This window comes from Bos grunniens, chromosome 29 (genome assembly GCF_055505025.1).
Source record: "Bos grunniens cultivar Pamir isolate PY7600 chromosome 29, Bosgru_T2T1.0, whole genome shotgun sequence".
NCBI classification, from domain to species: domain Eukaryota; kingdom Metazoa; phylum Chordata; class Mammalia; order Artiodactyla; family Bovidae; genus Bos; species Bos grunniens.
Window position 1 is genome coordinate 38389931 of NC_141193.1, and position 21636 is coordinate 38411566.

The 21636-nt window shown below is 38.2% G+C and overlaps 1 protein-coding gene across 12 annotated transcripts in view; it reads right to left on the bottom strand.

Moving 5' to 3' along the window:
* The window catches only part of LOC147342510 (uncharacterized), a 360032-nt gene that overhangs the window by 125746 nt on the left and 212650 nt on the right, over positions 1–21636 (bottom strand). The window contains exon 3 of one of the 12 annotated variants that reach the window (XM_086384549.1): positions 12407–12467. The exons of the other annotated variants lie outside the window; for them this stretch is intronic. Within the exon in view, the coding sequence (XP_086240675.1) occupies positions 12422–12467 (46 nt within the window). The 3' untranslated portion in view covers positions 12407–12421. Of the gene's footprint in view, positions 1–12406; positions 12468–21636 lie in introns of those variants that run through there. 12 annotated transcript variants of the gene reach the window in all.

The following is a 21636-nucleotide window of genomic DNA, read 5'->3' on the forward strand; positions in this document are numbered from 1 at the left end:
ACAAAGAGTCAGACATGACTGAGTGACTGAACTGAACTGAAGGAAATCTAAATATAGATTAGTTAAAACATAATACTGTTTCATCAATTGTAACAAATGTGCCATTCTAATGAAAGGTGTTAATAATAGAGAAAACCAGTTGTGGAGTATTATGGGAATTTTCTGTACAAATTCACAGGTTTTCTATAAATCCAAAACTGTTGTAAAATTGAAAGTATTTTAAAAGGTAAATAAACCATTAATACCATGTAATTTCCTAAATTTTTGTCTCCTTATCTTTTTCTGACCTATGATATAAGCAAACCTGGGACTTCTATTTGAGTCTATTAAGACCTCATACAAGCACTGACAATTCTGATGCTCGTAATAGCTCTCTGATATAATTAAAATAGCTACTATTGTTATTCTAATTTTATAGGCTAGGAAAATAAAATCAAGACATACGTGCTTTTCTTACTGGTATTAGCAAGGAGTTATAAAGATAGATTTCTGGCTTTATTCATTCTCCCCTCAATTACACCATTCTGTTAAACACTTACCCTCACACCAAATTACTGATATGTTCCTCTACTTATGATCACTACCTTACAGAGGGTTTGATTAATAACAGACTCAGTAAAGAATATGTACAGTAATAAATGCTTCACATTTAGATTTAAAGAAATTTATAAGTGGAAGAAAATTCAGGGGATAATCTTTCCAGCTCAAGCTCTTTCATTTTGAGATAAGGAAAATGAATGAAACTCAGAAAGGTGAATTAACATGCCCAAGTTCATTGTTCAGCTGGTTAGTATCTGTATGCACGCATGCTCAGTCACTCAGTTGTGTCAGACTCTTTGCAACCTCATGGAGTGCGGCCCACCAGGCTCCTCTGTCCATGGAATTTCCCAGGCAAAAATACTGGAGCTGGTTGTCATTTTCGCCTTAAGGGGATCTTCCCAATCCAGGGATCGAACTCGCATATCCTATGTCCCCTTCATTGGCTGGTGGATTCTTTACCACTGAGCCACCTGGGAAGCCCCAATTAATATCTGGACCAGAGCTGAAATCCAGTTCTACCTGATCCTAGATCACTGGTAATTACTTCAACAGTATGCTACTTAATAGACCGTGGTACTAGAATTTTTTTTTTCCATCTATGGCAGAACACTTACGAAGCAAACTGCCAAAATAATTGTAATGTTCCTAAAAGTTCAAGAAAACTTCTAAGCAGATATTCCCCAAAGAGCAAGAAAACAAAAATTAATATAAACCAAGAAAGAACAGCTGTAGACGAATACTCCAGGGCGTTAGGTTGAGCCATATGAAGTTGCTGATTTTAAACCTTTTCATGTGCAAAAATATCAGTTTCATACAGTTTAACTGAAGAGTTCCTGACAAGTGGATTAACAGAATAATAAAGGCCAAAGGTAAATCTGCCTATCATATTGGTATGCAAGTTAAATGGTACCAAAAATATATTAAAAATAACATTCATTCACCCATTCATTTAGTAAATATTTACTGAACATTTTCTGGGTAAGGCATCGAGCTTCATGTTGATAGGATTTAAAAGGTATACAAGGTAAAACCGAGCTGGAAAAGAAAGTTAATCTAGTCTTAGGACTAAAACATGAACATCATCATCATAAAACAATAGCTCCTCTTCATTAATCAAAATGTAAGAGGAACTATATTATCTCCTTATGCAGATATCTCATTTTAATTTTCTAATAATCTTCAGGTTATACAAATATCATTTCATTTTCCAAGTAAGGAATCTGAAGCTTCAGTCAGTCAGTCAGTTCAGTCGCTCAGTTGTGTCCGACTCTGCGACCCCATGAATCCCAGCACGCCAGGCCTCCCTGTCCATCACCAACTCCCGGAGTTGACTCAGACTCATGTCCATCGAGTCAGTGATGCCACCCAGCCATCTCATCCTCTGTTGTCCCCTTCTCCTCCTGCCCCCAATCCCTCCCAGCATCAGAGACTTTACCAATGAGTCAACTCTTCGCATGAGGTGGCCAAAGTATTGGAGTTTCAGCTTTAGCATCATTCCTTCCAAAGAAATCCCAGAGCTGATCTCCTTCAGAATGGACTGGTTGGATCTCCTTGCCATCCAAGGGACTCTCAAGAGGCTCCTCCAACACCAAAGTTCAAAAGCATCAATTCTTCGGCGCTCAGCCTTCTTCACAGTCCAACTCTCACATCCATACATGACCACAGGAAAAACCATAGCCTTGACTAGACGAACCTTTGTTGGCAAAGTAATGTTTCTGCTTTTGAATATGCTATCTAGGTTGGTCATAACTTTTCTTCCAAGGAGTAAGTATCTTTTAATTTCATGGCTGCAGTCACCACCTGCAGTGATTTTGGAGCCCAGAAAAATAAAGTCTGACACTGTTTCCACTGTTTCCCCATCTACTTCCCATGAAGTGATGGGACCAGATGCCATGATCTTCATTTTCTGAATGTTGAGCTTTAAGCCAACCTTTTCACTCTCCTCTTTCACTTTCATCAAGAGGCTTTTTAGTTCCTCTTCACATTCTGCCATAAGGGTGGTGTCATCTGCATATCTGAGGTTATTGATATTTCTCCCAGCAATCTTGACTCCAGCTTGTGGTTCTTCCAGCCCAGCGTTTCTCATGATGTACTCTGCATATAAGTTAAATAAGCAGGGTGACAAAATACAGCTTTGACAAATTTCTTTTTCTATTTGGAACCAGTCTGTTGTTCCATGTCCAGTTCTAAGTGTTGCTTCTATACCTGCATACAGATTTCTCAAAAGGCAGATCAGGTGGTCTGGGATTCCCATCTCTTTCAGAATTTTCCACAGTTTATTGTGATCCACACAGTCAAAGGCTTTGGCATAGTCAATAAAGCAGAAATAGATGATTTTCTGGAACTGTCTTGCTTTTTCCATGATCCAGCGGATGTTGGCAATTTGATCTCTGGTTCCTCTGCCTTTTCTAAAACCAGCTTGAACCTCAGGAAGTTCACGGTTCACATATTGCTGAAGCCTGGCTTGGAGAATTTTGAGCATTACTTTACTAGCGTGTGAGATGAGTGCAATTGTGCGGTAGTTTGAGCATTCTTTGGCATTGCCTTTCTTTGGGATTGGAATGAAAACTGACCTTTTCCAGTCCTGTGGCCACGCTGAGTTTTCCAAATTTGCTGGCATATTGAGTGCAGCACTTTCACAGCATCATCTTTCAGGATTTGGAATAGCTCAACTGGAATTCCATCACCTCCACTAGCTTTGTTCGTAGTGATGCTTTCTAAGGCCCACTTGACTTCACATTCCAGGATGTCTGGCTCTAGGTCAGTGATCACACCATCGTGATTATCTGGGTCATGAAGATCTTTTTTGTATAGTTCTTCTGTGTATTCTTGCCACCTCTTCTTAATATCTTCCCCTTCTGTTAGGTCCATACCATTTCTGTCCTTTATTGTGCCCATCTTTTTTTTTTTTAATTTTATATTTAAACTTTACAAATTGTATTAATTTTGCCAAATATCAAAATGAATCCGCCACAGGTATACATGTGTTCCCCATCCTGAACCCTCCTCCCTCCTCCCTCCCCATACCATCCTTCTGGGTCGTCCCAGTGCACTAGCCCCCAGCATCCAGTATCGTGCATTGAACCTGGACTGGCATCTCGTTTCATACATGATATTTTAATGTTTCAATGCCATTCTCCCAAATCTTCCCACCCTCTCCCTCTCCCATAGAGTCCATAGGACTGTTCTATACATCAGTGTCTCTTTTGCTGTCTCGTACACAGGGTTATTGTTACCATCTTTCTAAATTCCATATATATGTGTTATTATACTGTATTGGTGTTTTTCCTTCTGGCTTACTTCACTTTGTATAATAGGCTCCAGTTTCATCCACCTCATTAGAACTGATTCAAATGTTTTCTTTTTAATGGCTGAGTAATACTCCATTGTGTATATGTACCATAGCTTTCTTATCCATTCATCTGCTGATGGACATCTAGGTTGCTTCCATGTCCTGGCTATTATAACCAGTGCTGTGATGAACATTGGGGTACATGTGTCTCTTTCCCTTCTGGTTTCCTCAGTGTGAATGCCCATCTTTGCATGAAATGTTCCCTTTGTATCTCTAATTTTCCTGAAGAGATCTCTAGTCTTTCCCATTCTGTTGTTTTCCTCTATTTCTTTGCATTGATCGCTGAGGAAGCTTAGGAAAACTAAAAAGACTCAAGTAAATCACAGAGCTCATAAATGCCAGAGCCAGTATCTGAACTCAGGTCTACCTGCCTCCAAAACCTATGTTGTTAATTCTAATAAATCGTGTTGATTTTGTCAATAAGATGAAGAAGGTGAGGCTGTTGACAAATGCTTTCACACTACTGAGAAGGATATAAATTAGAAACTCTTGGTAATATTTACTCAATCTGCAGGAATGTATATTCTATGACCTGAGAGTGGTACATTTTTTGTAACCAACTTTACCATAGGTTTGTGTAACCTTTTGTAAACCTTTTCAAAGAACCAATCTTTGGCTTTGCTTAACTTCTTTAAATTCGTCTTTTCATTACATTAACTTCTATTTTTGTTTTTATTACTTTACTTTTGGGGGATTGAACTGTTAAGCTTTTATAAATGTCTTCAACTGAATGCTTGATTAAAATTTTCAGTTTTTCTTCCTAGGTTAATATGAACATTTGTGGATAAAAATTTTCCTCAAAATAATATTTTGATTGTATCCACAAGTACTATTGCTTGTGTTCAGTTCTAAGTATCTTCTAATTTTACTTAGGATTTCTTCTTTGACTTTGGATTAATATAGTAATGTGTTTTTGAACCTCTACCTGTTTGGGGATTTTTACTTAAATTGTTACTGATTTTTAAGTTAATTTCATCTTGGTCAAACAATACAGTCTAAATGGAAAAGTTGATACTGGAGCAATAAGAAATCCATGTCAGTGACCACATTTGGCTGACTAGTATCATTAGGAAAGAAAGGCCATCTCAAAAAGAAAACAAAAAAAAAAAAAACCAAAGAGGAGTTAAGCTACAGAGAAACAACCTAACTGTCCACAGATAGATGAATGGGTAAAGAAAATGTAGTATATGGATTGATGTAGCTATATAAGTGAATATTATTCATCCTTAAGAAGTAAGGATATCCTGCCATTGTGACAACATGAATGAAAATGGAGGACATTTTGCCAAGTGAAATAAGCCAATCACAAAAACAAATATTATATGATCTAATTTATACATGAAATCTAAAGGATGTCCAACTCACAGAACCAGAGAGTAGAATGGTAGTTGCCACAGGCTGGGGATAGGGAAAATAGAGAAGGGAACTTATACTCAAAGAGTATAAGTTCTCTGTTATAAGATGAATAAGTTCTGGAGAGCTAATGTAGAGATTGGTGATTACTATTAAAAATATTGTATACTTGAAATTTGCTAAGACAGATCTTAAGTGTTCTAATCATACATACACACACACACAAAGTTACTATGTGAGGTGATGGATATATTAATTAACTTGATTGTAGTAATCATTGTGACACACTGCATTACAATGTATACGCACATTAAACCATCATACTGTGCACCTTTAAAAATTACATTGTATAGCAGAAATTGACACAGTAGTATAAAGCAACTATATTCTAATAAAAAATATTACATTTTACAACCTAAATATATAGAATTTTTGTCAATCATACCTCAATAAACCTGAAGCAAAACAAATATATAAACAAACAAAAAAGAATCCTTTCCTGGAAAACTGTTGCAGAACTGTCTGAATTGTCCACCTCAATAGACTAATGGGAAGCATTTATCTATTGCCTGTACCCACCATGGTCAAGGGTAGCCCCAATGGCAGTAGCTCCCCACACTTCCAATTTGCATGTGCAAATTGGATGCAAAAGAGACTCTAGGCTGTCAGAGAAGCAAGTGAAAGACACAGATTCAGGCCTGAGCCCAGGTACTGACCCATTTCACCTGCAAAAGTCTGGTCAATAAAACCTCAAGATACCAGGGTAAGAGGTGTGGCTGAGAGGATGCTGAAGTGCCACAACGCAGATGCCTAACGTACTCCAAATATTAACTAAATTTCACTTTATATCCTTGGTCTTCTTTGTGCTGATGATTTCCATGCTTCCTTAGGAGGAAAAAGATTGGTTAGGCCAAAGGGTTCAAGGATTCCTAGCTCCTCCGGTTAGTTACCTCTTAGAAATCCAGATGGAACTACGTCATCTCCCCACTTTAAACCATTTCGTGGCTTTCCGTGAATCTTAGAATAAAGACCAGGATCATTTAGAGCCTTCCTATCTTGGCCAAGCCTCATTTTGTGCCAGTCTTCCCGTCTCTGTGTGTTAGTGACACTGGTCTTCCTTCTCATCCTCAAGAGCCATACTTCTTTCTCCTCAGGGCCTTGATACACAGTTTTATCTTCCCCTTCTCCAGGTTAACCTCATTCATCTTTCAAATCTTATCTCAAACATCCAAGAATTCATTTCCGTTTTTACAGATGCTCCTAGGCCCTCCTATTGTTATATGCTTCAACACAATTTAATACCGTGTTTAGGTCATGCTTATATGTGACCCATGGCTATCTCATTCATTAAACTGTACACACCCTGAGGAAAGGAAGGGGGTTTATAATTCATTATAATATTCCAAGTGCCTTAAACTAACTTGTATGCACATCAAAGAAATAGAAATATTAATAAAATCAAAAATTTTTAAGAAAATCAAAGTCCTTTCCACCATTACTGGATATAATCTAAAGCTCTTGACACTTATCATTCAATAATCCTTTCTAGGAAGTTTCATGTATTTAGACTGCTTTCATTTTGGATTCCTACAACACACTTTGTTAATTATTTTCTACCTTTAAATCTTTCTGTTTCCTCCATAATTGGAATGCCCTTCCAAGGTCTACCCATCATGATTCTTGCACACTTTGTGACCAGGTCCGTGTTGCTCCCAACAGGCTCACATTTGAAATCTTCCCAAAGAACTTCTGAAATCACTTGTCTCGCTTCTGTTTTTTGTTGCAACTCTGGACCATCAGTTCTTGTGTCTAATAAGCACATGTTAGTTTAGGACCTACACCAGAGGTCTACAGTCCTCAGTCTACAGACTGGAGCAAGTCCATTTTATCTTTTCTTGAACCCAGAAAAAAACACTCTATTGACAAATGCTAAAATGAATAAAAATTGGCAGAAATACCTAATATAGAAAAATGAAGGTTAAATCAAACATGATTTACTTATTTAAATTGTATAAAATAAAATCAGCATAGCAGAAAATTAGCCAGAGTCTCCAACACACAAAAACATATACAGATCCAAAAACCTCTCAGTTGCAGACAACAACATCTGTATGAGCAAGAATCACATCAGAACCCTTGAAAGCATAGCAGTCACCTTTACACATAAACTAATCTGCATATGGACCCAAGGCAACCTCATCTTGGTCTGCAGCACCCATCAGTCACAAAGCTTTGCAATTCACAACATAAACTTGGGTTATACAATAAACAGCCAAGTTCTCAAATATCAAGCTAAATCAAGACTGATCTGATAACATTCCAGAGGTCAGTGCTGCAGAATAAGAAAAGGAATCAGTTTGGCAGACATCTTTGGGGAATAAAAACAATCTCTACTCATTCTGTATGTGTGTGTGTGTGTATATATATATATATATACATATATATATATATATATATATATAAAACTTTGGGGGGTTTATTATTGTCCTTTTAGTTTCTAACACCTAGAAGTAAGATACAACACACAAAAATTTAGATTTTCTGTTTCTCTTAACAATTCTGAAGGCAGCAGTGAAGGACAAGCTTCCCTGAAGGATACAAAGTAGCAACAGTTCTTTTTAAAAGAAAAAAATGCATTCTCTGATGCATTTCAGAGAAATGAACTCTTATTTCCCACCATCTGCTGTGACTTGTCCATGAACAGCTGCATTCATTTCTATTACCTATAGGCAATACAAATGCTTCAAAAAAAAAAAAAAATCTGATCTAGACTGTAAGCTCTCTGTAGGCAGGGACCTTGCTTTACTGAGTTCAACTTTTTCCATGTCATTTAACACATAGTATTACCTGTAACAATGGAAAAAGTAGACTCGAGGTAAAAGCAGCGGACCTAGATTTCAAATAGCAGTTCTTCCCCTTGGCAGTTTTAAGGTCAGGGGGCAGTTTCTTTATTTGTCAGGTAGAAACATCTGTAACACCCATTTGATAGGGATACAGTGAATTAGATAACATTATGCAAAGAATCAGAAAGAGAGATTCTCACTTATCATTTTTATTTTTACTTGACTGATCATGGAAAACACGCAAATAAAAGTGAAGATTAGATCATCAGGCCAGCAAGAAACACATTAAACAGATGGCAAGGCAACAAGGAGATGAGGTGCAAGAGAGCAATTTGAAGAAGTGAGGAATGGTGAGGTTTAATCAATATGGAAATGCAAGCACAAAAGGGCCTGGACAATGCTGAATACATTTTCTTCTCCAATAATGAGGACACAGCCACCCCAGCAGGCTGTGCAGATTTCCCAGTTTATTATACCAGGGTTGATCTTACCTTGTGTTATCCTGTAATTTACGCAGCAAATGAAAGTGGAGTCTGAGATAGGGACACAGAGACTGCCAAGGCTGATGCACTTTCATAGGGTGGCTGACCCACCTGCAACATAAACTATTAATAATAGACTCACACCTTTCATATCTGTTCCCCTGAGGACAATTAGTGCAAACACAATAATTATATTTCTTTAGTTATTATCACTGTATGCACTGCTTATTCTAAATTATACTGAGCACTTGCTATGAGTTAGCCTTTATGCTAAATGCTTTACATATTTTGCTACAAATAATTCTCAAAATGACTCTATAGAATAAGTTGGAATGTATACTATTGTTAGACTCCATTCATAAATAAGGAATCTCAGTTTCGTGGAAATTAACGAAAATTCTCCTATGGTTGGTAAGTGTTAGAGCCATGACTTGAACATGAACATGTCTGATTTTAGATATCTTGCTCTTATCAAAAAAAAAAAGGAAAGAAAGAAAAAAGAAAATAAACCCTTTACTCCCTGGGAGAAAGATCCAGGGCACCCAAAGGCTAATTCTAGCTATTTATGAGTCATTTAAATTAAATATACTGATTTTCAAGACTAGATATTTATCATGTATACATAATTTTTTCAACTTTTTAATAAATTTATTTAATTGCAGGATAATTACAATATTGTGATGGTTTTTGCCATACATCAAGAATCAGCCATAGGTAAAACATGTGTCCCCCTCCAACCTGAACTCCCCCACTTCCCTCCCCACTCTATCCCTCTAGGTTGTCTCAGAGTACTGGCTTGGGTACTCTGCTTTATGCATCAAACTCCACAAAACCTTATAATCATTGATAGCATTGATGTCTTGCCATCATTACTGCTCACTTATTAACTTTAGTCACTAAATTGGTTTGTGATTTTCTAACAGAGGAAAAGAATGATTATAAATAAATGGCCATATGACTACACTGTCTTCCATCAGTGTTAATGGATATATTGTTTTTGGTATCGTTTCTGTACCCTTTCCCCTAAAAATGCTGGTAAAAAATCAGTTAACCTAAGGCCATCTGAAATAAAAATCCAGTCCTTTTGTCCATCTCTGCAACACTCCCACCAATATTCCTCCAACCATAACATTAACACTAACAGAGACTATACCACCTTCTAAGGCTAGATAGCCCTGGGAAGCTCCGACTTCTACAAAATATTTTATAAATTTGACATGGAATTTTTTCCCCATATAATGATCCTTATTCTCTTTTCTAGGGTCTCATAGTTCAAATTTCACTGTACTGAGATAGAAGGAAGAGAAAATAAGTAAGCAGAATAAACAAAAAGGAAAAAGAAACACGTGGGTGCAGAAACTAGAACAATCTCTCCAAAATTACTATCTTTGGCAAATTAACCATAAGTATTGCATTAATGTATCAGTAGCCTTCTGCAGATACTCTATAGGAACAAGCAAATAGTTATTTGGATAACCACTTTGAATTGTTCAATTTTGAAGACTTGTTTAGCCTATCAAAACCATGTTTACAATTCAACAGCATTCCTTTTTTTTTTTTTTTGCAATTTGTCCCAAGTACTGGTACCAATGCATTCAATATACCATTATTCCTTTCCTTTCCTGAGTCAATCTTGTAGTAAGCTCAGCAGTAGACATTAATTCAGTTATTAGCAAATATTTTTCAAGTACTGATAAGTGCCATGTTCTATGATAAGGGTCAACAATGAAGCAGTTAAAAAAATAAAAATATTGCCAATATTGGAGTATACATTCTAGAGGGTCAGACTAAAGTTAATAATACATATTTAATTTGATAGGTGCAACAAAGAAAAAGAAAATATGAAGAGATTGAGAATGAATGGAATGGAAATGCCACGTTATTGTGGTTTAATCAGGAACTTCCCTTGATGAGACAATATTTGGGCAAAGACTTGCAGAAAGTAAGAGAGGAAATTTCTGTGTATCTCCAGGCAGATGTATGAAAGATAAAGTGAGTACTTGAGTAAGAGGAAGAAGGAGTCAGCCACAAAGAGAGAGATGAAAGATACCTGAGTCAGGATGGGAAGAAGTGGGGACAAATCACGTTGCTGTTGTTCAGTCGCTCAGTCATGTCTGACTGACTGCAACCCCATGAACTGCACCACACCAGGCCGCCCGGTCCTTCATCATCTCCCACAGTTTGCTCAAACTCACGTCCATTGAGTCAGTGATGCCATCCAACCATCTCATCCTCTGTCATCCCCTTTTCCTCCTGCCTTCAATCTTTCCCAGCATCAGGGTCTTTTCCAAAGAGTCAGTTCTTCCTCTCAGGTGGCCAAAGTATTGGAGCTTTAGCTTCAGCATCAGTCCCTCCAATGAATATTCAGGGTTGACTTCCTTTAGGATTAACTGTTTGATCTCCTTGCTAATTCAGGGTAAGAATTTTTTTATTTTATTCTGGGAAGCCATGAGAAGTTTTTGATGAGCCACTCTGGCTGCTGGACAGAAATAACTTGGAAGGAAAGCAGGGTTTTAGTTAAGATGGTATTCAAGTCATCCAAAAAAAAGTTGTAGTGACATTGGAATGAGAGGAACATAGGAGGTGGTAGAAAATGATCAGATTTGGGTTATATGTTTTCAATTAAAATCAAGAGAATTTGCTGATGGATTAGATATCATATTAGTTTTCCAAGGCTTCCACAACAAAATACCACACATCAGGTGGTTTAAATAACAGGCATTTATTTCTCATAGTTCTGGAGGCTGAAAGTCCAAGATTAAGGTGTCAGCAGGATTCATTTCTTCTGAGATCTTCTCTTCCTGACTTGTAGATGACGATCATCTCTGTGTCTTCGTGCAGCCTTTCCTCTGTGAGTGACTGTGCCCTAATCTCCCATTCTTGTAGGGATCCCAATGATGTTGAATTAGAACCTATCCACATGGCCTCTTTTTACCCTAATTACCTCTTTAAAGAAGACTCTATCCCCAAATATAGTCACATTTCAAGGTACCAATGGATTAGTGCTTCAAAAGATGAATTTTGCCAGGGCATGATTCAGCCTGTAACAGATATAGAACATCAGAGAAAAAGAGGATGCCAGAATGACCTTACATTTTTTTTTTCCACTCTGAGCACTGAGATTAAAGTTACAATTTACTGATAAAAGGACACAAGGTGAAAAGCAGGTTTGAAGGTAAACTCCATCCAGGTGGCATGTTGAATAAGCAGCTGGATATGGAAGTAGAATCTAGGTAAAGGTCAAGGATAAAGATATGCTGGGATGCCTGTCAGTGAATACACAATATTTAAAAGCATGGGATGGTTGAAACTGCCTAGAGAATACATTTGGTTAGAGAATAAAATAAACATGCAGATGGAGAACTATGCCATTGCAATATAAAAAAATCCAATAAAAACCATTCTAAAACAATAGAGGAGACAGAGGAGGAAAGACCACTGAGATAGAAGGAGGACCCTGAAAGTGTGCCCGAGAAGAACAGTGAACAAAATGTTTCAAGAAGGAGGGAAGGACCAAATGCATCTAGGTATGAAAATAAGACAGTAACACAAGGTCTCAGAGTAAATCACTGACTTCTTCCACCCAAAAGGTTATAAATGAGTTTGGCAAAAGCAATGCTGGTGACATGATAGAGATGAAATCTTAATTCCCCACATATAATAGGTGGTTTCTGCGGTTACTTCTTCTACTTCACTCATGGTGTCCAGAGCATGCAGGGTGGATAACAATCACCTGCATTCTGACCTGGACCGAGTTATCTCCTGACTTCACTGTGACTTGGTCCTTCATTCGACCAAGGACCTGGTAGCTCACCTACCTCTTGCCACTTTATTCTTGCCATGGAATGAAGTCAACTGCTGCTTGGTGCCAGGTGGTGACAGTGGTAAAAAACTTGTCTGTCAATGCAAGAGATGTAAGAGACACGGGTTCAATCCCTGGGTCAGGAAGATCCCCTAGAGGAGGGCATAGCAATCCACTTCAGTATTCTTACTTGGAGAATTCCGTAGACAGAGGAGCCTGGACAGCTACAATCTATGGGGTCGCACAGACTCGGACATGACTGAGTGACTTAGAGTGGAGGACGCCGCTTGGGATTCTGCTCCAAATTACATGAACCACAGTTTATCCACCCACTTTGAGCAAGTATCCCAGCTGTTTACCTAGAAACACCTGTTCCCACTGTAAACTCTCTCTACCAGCCAGTGTGTATCAGTGAGCTGATACTTCTGGAGAATTAGCTCAAAGTCATGCATCCAGAAAACGACTCTGGATACAACACATCTAGGAGGCTGAGACATTTCAAACTGCAAAGTCTCCTAAAAGAGATCTTATTTTCAAAATTGTCCATTTTATAAACTAAGTCTCTTTTAAAAATTAAATCATTATTTGCTGCACTGTGTGGTATATGAAAATAGTTAGATGGATGTGGTGGGGTGGCGACATGCACTTACTACCCAGTGGCTCAGTGGTAAAGAAGCCACCTGCAGTGCAGGAGCCACAGGAGACCTGGGTTCAATCCCTGGGTCAGGAAGATCCCTTGGAGTAGGAAATGGCAACCCACTCCAGTATTCTTGCCTGAAGAATCCTATGGACAGAGGAGCCTGATGGGCTACAGTCCATGGGGTTGCAAAGAGTCGCACATGACTGAAGCAACATAGCACGCGCGCACGCACACACATTTATGAAAATAGAACCACCAGCCTGTGAATAACCCACTGGTGATGGCATGGTGGTTAACAATTACATGGGTATGGTGATGTGGGGACATGTACACACTGCTGTATCTAAAATCGATAACCAAGGAGGACCTACTGGGAACTCAACTCAATATTCTACAATAACTTAAACAGGAAAAAGAATTTGAAAAGGAATGGATACTTACATGGGTAGAACTGAATCAGTTTGTTGTATACCTGTAACTAATATGTTGTTGTTAATCAAATATACTCCAATATAAAATAAAATTTTTTTTTAATTTTTAAAAATCATAGCAATGATTTCACACTGGTAACACACTGGTGGCTGGCAATTGTTAGTTATTTTATGTTTTGTCCAGTAAACTCTATTTTAAAAAATAAATTGCAATGATTTGTTAAATACAATATAATTATATAAAAATGATACGAATTTTGAACAAGTTAGGCCTACGGAATGCAATCAGAGGGAAGAAAGTGTTATCCTTTTCTTCCCCTTTTCCCGTTCATACATACAGGCCTATGTCATATCTGCTCCATGGATGCTGTTTCTAAATCATAAAGCAGTCACCACTTAGCAGTTCCTCATCCAAAGGTGTAAGAATAAAATAAATAAAATCTAGGCTTCATTTGGAGTTAAAATGTCTGCCCTTTCCCAGCCTAGACCTGCTTTAAATGTTTGTGTTTGGTTTATTTTCTACTTCTCTGCTTCTATATGTCTTCTCCTATTTACCAGGTTGCTTCTGAAGACAGGGGATGTGCAAGAGGCTTGGAGGCAGGTCTGGAGTCAAGACATTTGACTGGCATGCCCTATGCTCATATCAGGGCTCTCTGGACTTAAGAGATTTTCAAGCTGATCTTTGTCTTGGGATGCTTTCATGGATTCTGTGGAGAAGCCCCCTCAATCAAGTGTTGTAATTTTCCTACATTCCCTAATATGGATAATACACCTCCTTTCAACCTCTGGTTGTATGTAGAAATTTTCCCATATAATCTCTTATTGATTCTTGGTGTTTTAGCATCTCTCCAGGCACCCTGCCTGGACAATATCCCTTTAATATGGTCTCAGGTGCTCCCTCTCCCTCTGCCTTTCCCTCTCCTCCTTTCTCCTTTCTTTTCTCTCTTCCATCCTTTCTGTGTCTCTCTCTTTCTCTCTACCTTTCCCTCCATCCCTCCTCCCCCCACTGATAACACATACACACATACTTTTGATCCTCAGAAACCTCATCATTGCTAAGAGTACAGCACAAGCACTTCTACAATGGAGCTACCACCCTCCACTGTGTCAGGCAGGCCACTCCCTTCACTTTTAGACCTCCTGGTATAAGTCCAGTACCAGCCTCTGCATCTTCACAGACTCCAGGTGCAAACAATCAAGTCCTCCAAGTGGCCTCCTGGAAGCCCTTGAAGTTTCACTTGGCATAAAGAGAAGGGAGAATTTTCAACTCCACTGCCCCATGCGTCCACAGGACTACCAAACACCACTCTTGAACAAGCTGCAGCTCGAATTCCCAACCACTCTCTTCGTCTCTCCAACATCTTTCAGATAATTGAGGTCACAAGTGAAAAAAAATTGGAAAAAACAGTTCTTGATTACCTACTTTGTAAGTTCCATTCAGGTAGATTTGCACCTCAGTTTGAAATGTGGGATTATTTGCCATCTATTTCATTTATTTTCTGGAGGTTTTAGCTAATAATGACCAATGAACTTTAATATCTTGCTACATTAGCATTTAAATATATTGTGTAATCAAAGCATTCTATTGGGGAATTGATACTAATAATATTAGGGGCTTCCCTAGTGGCTCACATGGTAAAGAGTCTGCCTGCAATGCTGGAAGCCTGGGTTCAATCCCTGGGACAGGAAGATCCCCTGGAGAAGGAAATGGCAACCCACTACGGTATTCTTGTGTGGAAAATTCCATGGACGGAAGAGCCTGGTGGGCTACAGTCCATGAGGTCGGAATAAAACTCTATTAAAAATGCTCAGTCCAAATGGATCAGGTCATTGACAGTTTATGTAAAGAAACTTCTCCTGGACTTTAAAATGTGGCCTACTTATACAATGAAATACTAGACAGCAGATAGAAAATGAACAAACTGGTGATTCACACAACATGGATGAGTCTCCAAAGCGCTACACTGAGCAAAGAAAGTCAGACACAAAACAGTACATACTGATGAGTCTATTTACATGAAACTCTAGAAATCAATCTAAACCTTTAGAGATGGAAAGCACATCATCTGTGGTTTAGCTGGTGTGAGGGAGACTCAGGGCACAAGAATTTGGGGGGAGATAGAAATGCTTGTGGTAAATACATGCATATAGGAGTATACAAATTTGTCAAAACTCATCAAAAGGTACACTTTAAATAACAAGCTAAAAATTTTTTAAATATGTACATATACAGGTGTGTATATATTTAAAAACTTTTAATTGTCATTTAAAGTGAACCTAATTTACAGATATATATGGGCTTCCCTAGTGACTCAGATGATAAAGAATCTACCTGCAATGAGGGTGACCTGGGTTAGATCCCTGGGTTGGGAAGAACCCCTGGAGGAAGGCATGGCAACCCACTCCGGTCTCCTTGCCTGGAGAATCCCCATGGACAGAGGAGCCTGGCGGGCTACAGTCCATGGGGTCGCAGAGTCAGACATAACTGAGAGACTAATAACACATATATACATATATGTGTATATATAACTAATAACACATATATACATACATATATATAGCCATGTGTATATATACATAGACTTCCCTGCTGGCTCAGTCGGTAAAGCATCTGCCTACAATGCAGGAGACCTGGGTTCGATCCCTGGGTCGGGAAGATCCTCTGGAGAAGGAAATGGCAACCCACTCCAGTACTCTTGCCTGGAAAGTCCCATGGATGGAAGAGCCTGGTAGGCTACAGTCTGTGGGGTCACAAAGAGTTGGACACAACTGAGCAACTTCACCTACCTACCTATATATGCATATATGTGCATTTGTATATGTGTATACACACACACACACACACATTTATATTCCTAAATTACATATGGGAGCTAAACTCCTGGACTGCATCATGTTTGCCCTTGCAGAATTGCTTTCACTGAATTGTACTATAGTTTATGCTTTGTCATAAGGTCCTCAAAGAGATAAAAATATAGTTTAAAAAAAAAGGCAGCCTCAATACAGGATGTATTTTCTGGAGAGATGCTTTTTAGTGTGTTGTTCACCATGTTATATATAATATCTTTTCTATAAGGAAAAACAAGAGAAATTTCAGTAACATGTGAGCTACCTGCAAACCATGTTTTTACCCTGTGGACACTAAATTGCATAATGAATCATTTTTTCCTTTCTCAAGTTACTGCTACCAAATTCAGAGCTTTGAAACTTCTGGGTTTCATGGCACCCATTCTGTATAGTAATGCATTGTTTTAGTTCTCTAATTTTTTTTTTTCTCATTAAGATTCAAGGCTCCTGAATTGGCATTGATTTATTATTGCAGAAAGGAATAAAGAAAGTAAGTAAAAAGCAAATTCTTGAAAACATCTGTCAACCAAAGAGAAAGACTATAACAGACTAAAAAGCAACCAGACTAATAATTAAATTCCAAATGCTAAAGACCTACCCAATCCCTCTTGTATACATGTAAGACACAAAAATTCATCATGGAATTCAGGTATATTTAAGGTAGAATCTGTTTTATGCCATGATCATTGCTGAGAAATCTGAGCTGTGGATCAAGAGGAGACAATCTAAGGAAACAATGCTACTGGGAAGACTCTGAATCTCGTCTTACAAATCAAAGGAAAGAATTTTAAGAAAGTAAGTTCAATTCTATTAACTGGGAAAAAGGAGAATTAAAAAGTACTCATTTCACTGTGCTGTTTTAAGTATTAGTTAAAATAATGTATGTAAGAGAGTCAGCTAGTGTAGGAGTTTTTCTTAAGTTAATAAAAGTTAAATTATACAAACAGAATCTAAGAAAAATAGTCGGTGGCCTGTCAGTGAGGAAGAGAAAGTAGAGTGTGTGCGCTACATACAGCTGCTTCTCAGACAATAGGGCTTGAGATGAAAAACAACATCCAACTAATTCAGTATTTTCCCCTCCTGGCAATTTCTGATTGTTATTGTTCTGTGTTCATTCCTTTTGCAGCTGTTCTCAAGTTTGCTAGTCATCTCCTTGTGTTTTATCCTGTCAACATGTTTCTCACATCTTCCATTTACCCTTCTCAAGCATTCCCAGTAGAATCCCATACACACAAGAAACTCTCTTCACATTTTCCTTTTATTTCTAGTTGGCTCCCAGCATGTCTTCACAGAAAGGCAGCCAGCATTGCCAAGACTCTCTCCAGCTTGAGGGAGCAAAACTGTGAAGCATGCTCCAATTTTTCTCTCTTCGGGCCACAGGAGGTAATCTGTTCATCTACTGGCTCATTTGACAAGGAATAATTCAACACCTTCTACGCGCTAACTGCTGTGTAACCAATGGCTGCAAAGTACTCACTTTGCACAAACACTGCCTGGACGACCCTCAGTGTCATCTTGACGCCTTATTCATGTCTCCCTCTCACAAAGGGAAAACTAACTGAGACTAAATATGGCAGGGTCGACCCTCCCAACCTACAGATAAGGCACATATCAGCCACTCTCTGCAGTAGGGCAGTTTCAAAGAAACATCCCCTCACTCACCCCATGACAATATAGCTAATTCCTGAATGTACTGAAAGAAACTTTATAAAAAATTGCAAATGCATAAGGAAGGAAGAGGGACGAAGAAAGGAAAGAATGAAAGAAAGAAAGGGAGAACAGCAGCAGCAACAAGGAGCTAAAACAAGATTTGAGGAAGACTGGCTGAAAGAGAACACGGAAACCAGGTTATCTCAGGATAAATGCTTATTATCAGTGTTGTGCTCTTTTGAGCCCACATGACCAGGTGGCGCTAGTGGTAAAGAACCTGCCTGCCAGTGCAGGAGACGCAAGAGATGCCGGTTCGAACCCTGGGCTGGGAAGATCCCCTGACAGACAGAAGGGCATGGCAACCCACTGCAGTATTCTTTCCTGGAGAATCCCATGGATAGCGGAGCCTGGTGGGCTACAGTCCATAAGGTCGCAAAGAGTCAGACACAACTAAAGCGACTTAGCACAGCACAGAGGTTGGAGAGAAGTCCCCTACTTTAAGCCCAGATCCTCAAAGAGGACTGATGTGGTACTACATCAGCAATGCCCATCAGTTCCCAACAGAAACAAATGAAACCTCTAAAGGAAAGCATCCTCAAGTCATGCCATGAAGGTACATTCAGATTACACTGAACCAATAAAATATTAACAAAAAAGGAAACAGTCTACCATACTATTCAGCACATATGACAAAGAATACATTTCTTTAAATGACCCAAGATCTCAGATATCTATATCTCATTTTTATTTTACAAAAAAATTTTCCTTTGATATAGAATTTGTCAGGAGAAGGCAATGGCACCCCACTCCAGTACTTTTGCCTGGAAAATCCCATGGGCGGAGGAGCCTGGTAGGCTGCAGTCCATGGGGTCGCGAAGAGTCAGACACGAATGAGCGACTTCACTTTCACTTTTCACTTTCATGCATTGGAGAAGGAAATGGCAACCCACTCCAGTGTTCTTGCCTGGAGAATCCCAGGGACGGGGGAGCCTGGTGGGCTGCCATCTATGGGGTCACACAGAGTCGGACACGACTGAAGTGACTTAGCAGTAGCAGTAGCAGCAGAATCTGTCAACAGTTTTTTTCACCATTGTGATGATGTCATTCCACTGTCTTTTGTGATTCAATTTTTCTTATGACAATTCAATTTTGCTGTCCCCTTGTGGGTAAAGTTCCCCCCCCCCCCGGAATATCTTTGAGATATATTCTTTATCTTTAACTTTAAATTAGTTAGTTATTATATGGTTTTATTTGCACTTATCCTGCTCTATTTGTGCTTCGCTGATTTTTTTTATTTTTTATCAAATTTGAAAACTTTCTGGTGAAGGATTTTTCAAGTAAACTGCCCTAGTAAATCTACTTTTAGGTAATAACCCAAGGGAAATGATAACATAGCTCCACAAAAAAAAAAAAAAATCATATAAGAAGCATTATAATAACAAAGATCTGAAAATAATCCAGATGTCAGGTAAATAGATAAACACATTGTTGTTGCATACTCAAACAATGGAATGCTACTCAGAACAAAAATGAATGAAGTACTAACAGACAGAATAATATACATTAATTTGAAAAATATAATGCTGAGAGTAAGTATCCAGATATAAAATAATATACTCAGTATGATACCATTTATATAAAATATTAGAGCAGAAGAGACAAAACTAAGCTTTGGTTGTCAATATTAGAACAGAGTGGCCTGGTGAAGGGATTAAAGACTTGAAAGAGACATGAAGGAATTTAGAATTTACTGAGGTATGGAAATGTTTTAGATTCTAATTGCAGTGGTGATTACACAAAAGTGTACATCTGTCCAAACTCATCCAATCATCCTTAACATCTTTGCTTTATACCCTAAAGTCTTATATGCATCCCATATCTAAATCAATGCGAAGGTTGAACAACTGTTTAAACATATATAAAGACAGAATTTGAGAAATGGAAACAAGATCAGAAACTACACAAAGTGAAACACAGAGCAAGAAAAGGAAACTATAAAAGAAAGTTAAGAAACATAGACATTATTTTCTCTTTCTGTTAATTTTATAGGTCATGTATTTGTATCAACTTTCTGCTAACAAATAGGTAAAGATTCAGGTTAAAATATTTTATGAATCTTCTAAATAGAATTGACAACAGACTTCGGAATTATTGCACCAAAATCTACACAAAGGTGGGACTCCAAGGAGATGAGTAATGAACTGACACCACATTAGATTTGATGGGTTTTGATGAACCTGTGAAAGGCTTAGATTTTTAGTCTCAGGGTTTAGAGTGAGAAAAGCTCAGGAGCAATTAAATATGTGCCTCAAAGGGCACTTCTCCCAGGTAGGAATGACCTAAACAAACCCATACAATCCTGTCCCAGTCCTAGGCAAATGCAAGGAAACTTGCCTTGACTCTGGTGTTGATAAAGGTGGATGTCATGTGGAAATGATTCTGCAAGAACTTTAGGCCAATAGGCAAACCTCAAGTTTTGTTGTTGTTGAGGTGCTGTCATGTCTGACTTTTTGTAACCCCAGGGACTGCAGCACACACACCAGGCTCCTCTAGGTCCTCCACTATCTCCCAGAGTTTGCTCACATTCACTTCCAATGAGTTGGTGATGCTATCTAACCATCTTATCTTCTGCCCGCCTCTTTGCCTTCAATCTTTCCCCACATCAGGATCTTTTCCAATGAGTTGACTCTTCACACCAGGTACCCAAAGTACTGGAGCTTCAGCTTCAGCATCAGTCCTTCACATGAGTATTTAGGGTTGATTTCCTTTAGGACTGACTGGTCTGATCTCAAGCTTATTTACATCTAAAATTCATATCATCTTTGTAAATCAAAATCTGAAGTACAGGCAAGATAAAAGATAAGAAGGGCCCCTTGGTGCCTAGAATTAGCAAATTGAAAGGCTCTGGAGATAAAAGCAACTCATCCTAAGTCTCAAAGAATGCCCACAAATATTCCAGATATTACACAAAAACTCAAATGAACCTTTTGGCCCACCGAATACTCTTCTATGGACATTAAGCATTTCATAGCCAAAAATGACCCTAGGAGGAAACAAAGCACTATCAGGAGAATTATCAAAAAAGAGGGAAAAAAAAGATAAAAATAAATCAGGAGAAACAAATTTATACAAATTTCAAAAACTTTTTATAAGTTTGTAATTATCAAATGTAAATTATTTTAAACATATTTTGTAGTGTTTAAGAAAATAAAAGGAAACCTTTATAATAACTACAGGGAAAAAATAAACTGACTAGAAATTTTGGAAATGAAATTTACATATCCCAAAGAAAAAATCAATGTACAGGCTTTATAACATGTTAGTCACAACTAAAAATAGAAATAATTCAAATGAAATTATTCAGAAAGATTATAGAAGTGATGGAATATACAAGAGAGTAAGTAAGAGACACGGAGGAGAGGAAGAGAAAGTCTAATGGGTGTCTATTTCAAGTTACATAATGAAAAGATAGATACAATGGAACACAGGCAATATATGAAGAGACAGTATCTGAGAATTTCCAAAATAGATAAAAATACAGTTTCTCAGATTCAAGAAGCCCATGGAGTATGGAAAAAGAGCTACAGAAACCCACTCCTATGTATATATCATGACACTGACACACTAAAGATGAAGAAAAGATATTGACAGCCTCTTGAGAAAGAGAGAAAATAGATTACCTTCAAAGAAGCAGCT